This window comes from Littorina saxatilis, linkage group LG9 (genome assembly GCF_037325665.1).
Source record: "Littorina saxatilis isolate snail1 linkage group LG9, US_GU_Lsax_2.0, whole genome shotgun sequence".
NCBI lineage: Eukaryota > Metazoa > Mollusca > Gastropoda > Littorinimorpha > Littorinidae > Littorina > Littorina saxatilis.
The window spans coordinates 61689936-61699935 of NC_090253.1; the positions used below are offsets into that span (position 1 = coordinate 61689936).

Here is a 10000-nt window from a genome sequence, read left to right on the forward strand (position 1 = left end):
AAAGTTTGTACAAATCACCTTAGTATGGTAAATGTACCAAACTTATTTATTTATTAATTGATGAATTTATCAATCAATTGATCGATGGATTCATTTATTTATATATTCCACTGAGTAAGTAATAAAGGGATGTATTTCACTTATTTTACTTTTGAGCCTGCTGCTGCGTTTCTTAAATAAAGAAAATATTGAAAATATTTTGTTTTTTATCAAACACTTGCGATCGACATGATCAGCTCAGTCCGAGCATTACATACACTTTTTTTCTGGTCTAGCTGGGACGCGGAGAGAGAACTATTTGCGAAATAACAGATGCAGACAACAATAACAACAACAACAACAACAACAACAACAACAACAACAACAACAACAACAACAACAACAACAACAACAACATGTAAAGTCAATAATAATGTTTGGCTGTAACAAAAAGCACCGGTTATGTTCTGAGGATTGGTCTCCTCTTAAAATGTCCACTACACAAGTGTGATACACGGTCTGGATTAAACAGTTTCCTCTTGTGGGGGTGGAGGGGTGGGCGGACTGATTTTTCTGTTGAGTTTTAATAATATATACGTCTTTTCTTTTGAGTAGATATTACGGATAGACATTGAGCATGACCTTGTGGTCAATAATAATGATAATATTGGTCTAGGTTTTTAACTTTGTTCCATCAGTACACATCAGTACACATTGCAGATTTTCACACAAGGACAAAAATACGTGTCATAAAAAGTGGTCACACTGATGTAGACTGCAATGCTTGTTTACTACATATTGAGTCATTGTGGATTTTCACAGATATGCAAACGATATGTTCAATATTTGCTAAGTCTTGCCATAAATATATGAGTATAAAACGTGCCCAGAACAGAAATAACTAAACAAAAACGGGAAAAATCTCAAACTATAATAAGACAAAGAGTATGAAGTAATACAGCCACGATAAATGTGCATTCAATCTTTTTTCACAACCATGTAGAACTGGGAATATTATGAAATATCCACGAACTTTCATTCCAAACGGCGCTATTGAATGTTTGAAAGATCCCTACCATCCCGTGAAACCCTTCCCGTAACTCAGCACAAATCTGTCAGTCTTCTTTGCGAAGATAAACGCAACCTTTCAAAGGAACATAACGTCACGCTCATAAAATAATTGCCTATGTCATTTTTTGATGTTTTGAGAAAAACGCAAAAAACTTTCTTTGGTTTCTGAACAATCTGCCTTTCTCATTAATTTTTAGTTATAAGTTGCAAACTGCCTATCTCGAGCTGTTACCACGGGATAAACGTGAGATAAAGAGCTGCCACCAACATTTTCAATCAGTAAAACTGCATAACAACCCACAAAGAGCTTTTTGCATACCGTCACATTCTCAAAACAAGTCTTCCGGTATCATACAGAAACTCAAGAAACGAGATCAGCAGTTTTGCTTACGTTACCTTGGCAATGGTTTCCGATCTTTCTTTCTTTATTTGGTGTTTAACGTCGTTTTCAACCGTTCAAGGTTATATCGCGACGGGGAAAGGGGGGGATGGGATAGAGCCACTTGTTAATTGTTTCTTGTTCACAAAAGCACTAATCAAAAAATTGCTCCCGGGGCTTGCAACGTAGTACAATGTATTACCTTACTGGGAGAATGCAAGTTTCCAGTACAAAGGACTTAACATTTCTTACATACTGCTTGACTAAAATCTTTACAAACATTGACTATATTCTATACAAGAAACACTTAACAAGGGTAAAAGGAGAAACAGAATCCGTTAGTCGCCTCTTACGACATGGTGGGGAGCATCGGGTAAATTCTTCCCCCTAACCCGCGGGGGGTAATGGTTTCCGATGGTATGAGAGTTTGTACTCTCTAACACATTATAGATACCCTTCCAGTAGCTTCCCCTGTAGTTTCACTACAGAAATGCCTAACACTGAGGTAGGTTTTTTTCTTATGAGCGTGACGATACTGTACCATGCCTCACAATTGCCTAAATCCGAAGCCTAGCTTCGGTTACACCCGACTCTCTTGAGCACACCCAAACTCCACAGCCATGGGAATGTATTGCTGAATAAAGTCTGGAACCGAATAAAGTCTGTAACTGAAGAAAGTTTGGAACCGAAGAAAGTATGTAACTAAAGAAAGTTTGGAACCGAAGAAAGTATGTAACTAAAGAAAGTTTGGAACCGAAGAAAGTATGTAACTAAAGAAAGTCTGTAACTGATGCCATTATCAATCTAAAGCAAAACTTTGCAATTCTTAACGGGATCTTGACCGACTGTTCGTATTTGGTCTGTGTGGAACTGAAAGGGTGCGCTTTAACCGACGTCAAATGTGTTGTGGTTGAAATACAATCTCGGGGTTTCTGGACAGGAGCAACGACAACAAAATACCCGATAGGAAAAGTAATTAGCCACTATGACATTGAGCTCCTCATTGTAGGTGGGGGGGGGGGGGAGGGGTCTGTATATTACTGGATCTGACATAAACAAAAATGGCTGGCTGGCTGGACATGAAACAGTATAAACTTACTTGTACTTTCCGTAATACTGAGAAACCCAGATGTAAGAATATGCTGCATTTTGAGACACTTATACAAACGACACGTACTTAATTACATCAAGTTGAGGGTTTGAGCATCCGTCGCCCACTTTGTTTTCGTGAACCACCAACGGATTGTTAATGTGCAGAGTTAAATGGAAACAAATTCAGTTCGACATGCACAGATCACAACACTTCTATTTCATACAAATTCAGTTCGACATGCACAGATCACAACACTTCTATTTCATACAAATGTATCAGAAATAAAGACAACATACAACTACACAGATTAATGAAAGCGAGATGGATGTATACTAGAATATTTTGTTACATCAACCGACAGTGCCGAACATATAACGTTGAGGATTGGTAGCTTGTCGTCACGCTCATAAGAAAAATACCTATCTCAGTGTTAGGCATTTCTGTAGTGAAACTACAGGGGAAGCTACTGGAAGGGTGTCTGTCATGTGTTAGAGAGTACACACTCTCAGACCATCGGGAACCTGCCGATCTCGTTTCTTGAGTTAGGCACTTTTTCTTTATGATACAGGAAGACTTGTTTTGAAAATGTGAAGGTATGCAAAAGCTGTGTGTGGGTTGTTATGCAGTTTTGCTGATTGAAAATGTTGCTGTCAGCTCTTTATCTCACGTGTATTCATGAGTCACCGCTCGAGATAGGCAGTTTGCCACTTATAACTAAAATGAGATCGGCAGATTGTTCAGAAACCAAAGAAGGGTTTTTGCGTTTTTCTCAAAACACCAAAAAATGACATAGGCAATTATCTTATGAGCGTGACGTTGTATTGTTAAATGTGATTAACATATAAGTACACGTGGACCGGTTCTACGCAACACATTGCTTGTCTGGGATGTACAACATTATAGAGAGGCACACACGGAAACAAAACCAACACTGAAATCAAACACAGAACCTCTTTTTCTCTTTTGTTTTCCAAATAATCATTACACGTGTAATATGCCACAACATACATAATAATAATAATAATAATGATAATGGAAACTTATAGAGCGCTTACCTAGAAGCTCTAAGCGCTTTACAATGACATTGCTATACACATGTACAAAACCAAAATACAGCATTAAGACACAAAAAGAACAGGAGTACAAAAGCAAATTCATCATTTAAATCCATGCAGTCACAAACAAACACACGCGTGCGCACGCACATACGCGTGCGCATACACACACACATGCTATCACCACACACATTCACAGATACACACAGACACACGTTCACACACACACATAGACACATTCTCGCACGAACGCACACACACACACACACACACCGTGGCACATACACCGTGGCACACACACACACACACACACACACACACACACACACACACACCGTGGCACATACACCGTGGCACACACACACACACACACACACACACACACACACACACACACACACACACACACACACACACACACACACACAACACGAAGACGGCTTTTGTCCGATTGTCATAAACACACACACAACCGAGTAGGATTTAGAAAAAATGGATTTGAATGCACCGAATTTTTACATTTTGAGTCAAAAATTGTAGCCAGAAGAAATAAATACAAACAGCAATAAATTAAAACAAGATTGGATGAAGACAATAAATCGTTTCCAAATTTAAACAAAATGAAAAAGTGTTTTCGACGTCTGTACACACCGGATTTTGTTCTCACTCGGACAAATTTGTGCCAAGGTGGGAATTGTGCATCATAAGAAGACATAATAGTCAATGACTCGGCTTACATACAAATACATTCACAGGTGTAAACGGTTTCATAACAAAAACACACGTTTAACAACCTCACTTATTACCTCGTCTTTTACAACTTGTTCAAGTGTTATTACCTCGTCTTTTACAACTCGTTCAAGAGTTATTACCTCGTCTTTTAAGGCTCCAAGACGTTGTTTTGTTCACGAGTTTTTTTTTCTCAAATCCCAGAAATATTTCACCGGCGCCACTTTAAAGTAACTAAACATTTCTACAGTCATGTTCTTTTGCAGAAAGTCAAAGTTTATCCAATGATTCCCTCCTAACTTGGCGAAGATTTCCGGCTTGTCATTCAGACCTTGTCTTGTGCAATAAGTCGTGCATACATCTACATTTCTCACATCGCCGTGCTTTCATTCCAACGACGTCCGTTTATTCCAACGTCGTCCGTTGACTCCCACGTCGTCCGTTGACTCCCACGTCGTCCGTTCATTCCAAAGTCGTCCGTTCATTCCAACGTCGTCCGTTCAATCCAACGTTGTCCGTTGACTCCCACGTCGTCCGTTCATTCCAACGTTGTCCGTTCATTCCAACGTCGTCCGTTGACTCTCACGTCGTCCGTTCATTCCAACGTTGTCCGTTCATTCCAACGTCGTCCGTTGACTCTCACGTCGTCCGTTCATTCCAACGTCGCCCGTTGACTCCCACGTCGTCCGTTGACTCCCACGTCGTGTTTTACAGCTGTGTAAGATAATGTTCACTGCAGGTGTCTTGATATCGGAAATGGAGAATACTACATGGCTTAAATTGCTGTGTCGTACCAGATTTACACGAGTTGTTTTGTTAAATATTGAACTGCGAACGAAAGCGAGCTGTTCACTATTTGAAAAAGCAACGAGTGTAAATCTGGTACGACACAGCAAACCATGTTGTATTCTGTTTATCCTACATACTGTATTTACCTGTATTTGACTGAAAATGTCTTGCAGTCGAGGCAGCTAAATTGAAGACGCTTGTTTTGGAACCTCGATCTCTTCTAAAGCTTCGTGCAATCTATTACGTCAAAGCAAAGAAACGTCACTCTGTAAGTGTGGCGTGACGTGTTAGTTCTAAAGATGCATCGAGGGTAATTAGCGAGCGCAAATTTTGTTTCTATAATGACGTTTGTCTCGGTGACTTTGGCATCATAAGCAGTGGAGAAACAGGTCCCTGCCAGACTTGCATGACATGACCTCATTTACATGATACACACACGTGTGATTTGAACGATTATTATCTCACGGGTGTCTCTCTGACGAATGTAGGATAAACAGACTTTCACCTGACCAAGCATTGTTGCGTTTAAAAAGCTGGGCCCATAAATCTTTTGCCCAGAAGTTTGATTTCTTGACCAAGGTGGATGCTATTGTATTCTTGAATGCAACACTGACACTGAATACCTACTTACAATATGGCAAGATTGCAATTGCAGGGGGATCCATTTTGTCAAGAAAGAGATTCAGCACTGACGCTGTCTCTGTCTTGGAATGCTGAAGTAATTAAGTTGATACACACAATGAATGAAGTACAGTCTATCGTTCTTGTCCAACGTCTTGTTTCGTTTTTCTTTATCTTCATTTTTTCTTTTCGCCAAAAGCATGTTTTTTTTAAACGGAACATGATCACAATATTGCCGATTTAATTGCACATACTTTACCATGCCTCAAACTTGCCTACATCCGGAGCCTAGCTTCGGTTTCATCAACAACTCCAAAATAATGTTGTTGTCTTGCGCGTATGGATACAGTTCAATTCGATACCAAACAAAAAGCGACATGAGACTGCTATCAGTTCTCAGTTGTTCTGTCAGAAAGTTTCGCATCAAATCCAACACACTCTCTAATCATCAGGCTCACGTGATTCCAATCAAAAAGCAAAATTTGGCAAACGTAATCCATCGACTCCGATGGAGTTAAGACACACTTATTCAGGTAGCCATACTCCTTATTTCGTAGAAGACGAAGCTTCGACGTCCTCATTCAGGTAGCCATACTCCTTATTTCGTAGAAGACGAAGCTTCGACGTCCTCATTCAGGTAGCCATACTCCTTATTTCGTAGAAGACGAAGCTTCGACGCCCTCATTCAGGTAGCCATACTCCTTATTTCGTAGAAGACGAAGCTTCGACGTCCTCATTCAGGTAGCCATACTCCTTATTTCGTAGAAGACGAAGCTTCGACGTCCTCATTCAGGTAGCCATACTTATTCTTTGGAAGAAGACGAAGTTCGACGCCGTCATTCATATAGCCATACTCCTTATTTAGTAGAAGACGAAGTTTCGACGTCCTCATTCAGGTAGCCATACTCCTTATTTCGTAGAAGACGAAGCTTCGACGTCCTCATTCAGGTAGCCATACTTATTCTTTGGAAGAAGACGAAGTTCGACGCCGTCATTCATATAGCCATACTCCTTATTTAGTAGAAGACGAAGTTTCGACGTCCTCATTCAGGTAGCCATACCCTTATTTTGTAGAAGACGAAGCTTCGACGTCCTCATTCAGGTAGCCATACTTATTCTTTGGAAAAAGACGAAGTTCGACGCCGTCATTCATATAGCCATACTCCTTATTTAGTAGAAGACGAAGTTTCGACGTCCTCATTCAGGTAGCCATACTCCTTCTTTAGTAGAAGACAAAGCTTCGACGTCCTCATTCAGATAGCCATACTCCTTCTTTGGAAGAAGACGAAGCTCGACGTCCTCATTCAGATAGCCATACTCCTTATTTTAGTAGAAGACAATGTTTCGACGTCCTCATTCGGGTAGCCATACTTATTCTTTGGAAGAAGACGAAGCTCGACACACTCAATCTGATAGCCATACTCCTTATTTAGTAGAAGACGAAGCTCGAAACGCTCATTCAGATAGCCATACTCCTTATTTAGTAGAAGACGAAGCTCGACACACTCATTCAGATAGTCATACTCCTTCTTTGGTAAAAGACGATCAGCTAACTCTAATGAAGCTGTACTGACGCACATATTTATCCCAGACGGACACTCAGACACAGATCATCAGAGATCTTCAGCATTTTCTCCTTCCAGTTCGTATCTGAAGGCAAGGGACGAATTTTTCAGCTTCGTTTTGATCATTCTCTCGAATCGGTTGTTGTCTGCTACGGAAAAATAGTTTTTCCAATCACCCACTTGACCTGTGGGAGACCAAAAAACACACAAGGTGTGAGACATTATATCGAACATTATCATGGGTTTTGTTTCCATGTGTATGTGTGTGTGTGTGTGTGTGTGTGTGTGTGTGTGTGTGTGTGTGTGTGTGTGTGTGTGTGTGTGTGTGTGTGTGTGTGTAACTATCCTTTGTCATGTAAGCCCAGTTAAGTTTACTAGGTGTTTTTGTTGTTGTTTTGTCTCAGTTATGTGATGTGTATGCTTTGTATGCTAAATGTCTGGTCGTTTGGTTTTAGAATGAAATTGTAAAGCGCTTGGAGCCTACTGATGGGACTCGCGCTATAGAAAAGTTATGTATTTATAAATAGTAGTAGTAGTAGTGGTAGAAGTGGTAGTAGTAGTAGTAGTGGAAGTGGTAGTGCTAGTAGTAGTAGTAGTAGTAGAGGTAGTAGTGGTGGTAGTAGTGGTAGTGGTAATAGTAGTGGTAGTAGTAATAGTAGTGGTAGTAGTGGTAGTGGTAATAGTAGTGGTAGTAGTAATAGTAGTGGTAGTAGTAGAAGTAGTATAGTAGTAGTAGTAGTTGTAGTAGAGGTAGTAGAAGTAGTAGTGGTAGTAGTAGTAGTTGGTGTGTACCTTTCATGTACATAAAGCTGTGTCCATGACTGGACACCTTATAGTCTGACACGTTGCCATTGTTAGGAGATCACACAACTAGCACAATGACACGTTGCCATTGTTAGGAGATCACACAACTAGCACAATGACGGAAGCAGTGGACGATGTTTACCTTTCCTGTACATAAAGCTTTGTCCAGTCTTGGAGACGTTGGGGTTGTCCTTGAGATGGTGCTTGAGGTTCTGGTCCAAATGACGCATCTTGCTGATGGTGCAGCAGTCTGCCACCTCACGCAGCAGCTCCTCGCTACGACCCAGACCCAGGAACTGGTTCACCTTCCTCAGGGTGGCCACCGTGTCCTGTGAATATTGGAATAATGTTTGTTTGTTTGCTTAACGCCCAGCCGACCACGAAGGGCCATATCAGGGCGGTGCTGCTTTGACATATAACGTGCGCCACACACAAGACAGAAGTCGCAGCACAGGCTTCATGTCTCACCCAGTCACATTATTCTGACACCGGACCAACCCGTCCTAGCACTAACCCCATAATGCTAGACGCCAGGCGGAGCAGCCACTAGATTGCCAATTTTAAAGTCTTAGGTATGACCCGGCCGGGGTTCGAACCCACGACCTCCCGCTGACTGGGCGGACGCCTTACCACTAGGCCACCGTGTTGCGGTATTAGAATAATGTGAAATTAATGTTGGTGTATGTATTCTAATTGATATCGTTGAATCAGTCTATATTATATGCGTGTGCTTTGGTGTTCTTGGCTGAATTGAATGAAAATCTCCTCCCCCAAAAGCGGCGTATGGCTGCCTAAAAAAAGGTCATGTACGTAATAGCGTTCGGGGTTTCGGCCCATGAACGAAGAAAAAGAAGAATAAAATCTTAACCGCAATGTCAGGGCAAATTCCCAACCTTGGGCAATAGATATTCTGTGTTCTGTATTCTATTAGGAGTTAAGTTAGTACAGTCACCCTTGGCTAAGAAATGGTTCACCTTCCTCCGGGTAGCCAATGTGTCCTGTGAACATTAGGTGAGCGTTAGGTAAGTACAACCACTCGATCATGTTTAGCTTTTGCCGACGCCAAAGCCCAGCCCTGTGAGCATGATAAATCGAACTGTCCTTCAAGATGTATGACATTTAAGACAGTCGTAACTAGCCAGAAGACCCAAGCCTTGGCACCAAGCTCTGGGAACCCGCTGCCTAACTGCAGAAGACTGCGGACTTCATGACAGCCATCGACCTGAGGATATGACGGCCATGAAAAACGAACGCAGAAGTAAAAAAAACATAATACAGTCGTCACTCACCTCCTTCGTGTCCTCATAGTACAGCACCAGGAGGGGGAGGTGGGGGTTGTTCTTCATCGTCTCCTCCCACCCCAACACGTAGTCAAACCACGACCCGCCAGGCACTGCAAGCATACACACCACAGTCAAACCACGACCCGCCAGGCACTGCAAGCATACACACCACAGTCAAACCACGACCCGCCAGGCACTGCAAGCAAACACACCACAGTCAAACCACGACCCGCCAGGCACTGCAAGCATACACACCACAGTCAAACCACGACCCGCCAGGCACTGCAAGCATACACACCACAGTCAAACCACGACCCGCCTGGCACTGCAAGCAAACACACCACAGTCACACCACGACCCGCCAGGCACTGCAAGCATACACACCACAGTCAAACCACGACCCGCCAGGCACTGCAAGCATACACACCACAGTCAAACCACGACCCGCCAGGTACTGCAAGCATACACACCACAGTCAAACCACGACCCGCCAGGCACTGCAAGCATACACACCACAGTCAAACCACGACCCGCCAGGCACTGCAAGCATACACACCACAGTCAAACCACGACCCGCCAGGCACTGCCAGCATACACACCACAGTCAAACCACGACCCGCCAGGCACTGCAA

At 42.3% G+C, this 10000-nt stretch overlaps 1 protein-coding gene across 2 annotated transcripts in view; it reads right to left on the reverse strand.

The window, feature by feature from the left end:
• LOC138976711 (sulfotransferase 1C2-like) overlaps positions 1–10000 on the reverse strand; it is a 99006-nt gene that overhangs the window by 304 nt on the left and 88702 nt on the right. For both annotated transcript variants that reach the window (XM_070349583.1, XM_070349582.1), the window contains exons 5-7: positions 9375–9478; positions 8228–8414; positions 1–7466 (exon numbers count right to left, since the gene is read on the reverse strand). The exon at positions 1–7466 is cut by the window's left edge and continues 304 nt beyond it. In XM_070349583.1, coding sequence (XP_070205684.1) covers positions 7330–7466; positions 8228–8414; positions 9375–9478 — 428 coding nt within the window. In that variant the 3' untranslated portion in view covers positions 1–7329. The remainder of the gene's footprint in view (positions 7467–8227; positions 8415–9374; positions 9479–10000) is intronic.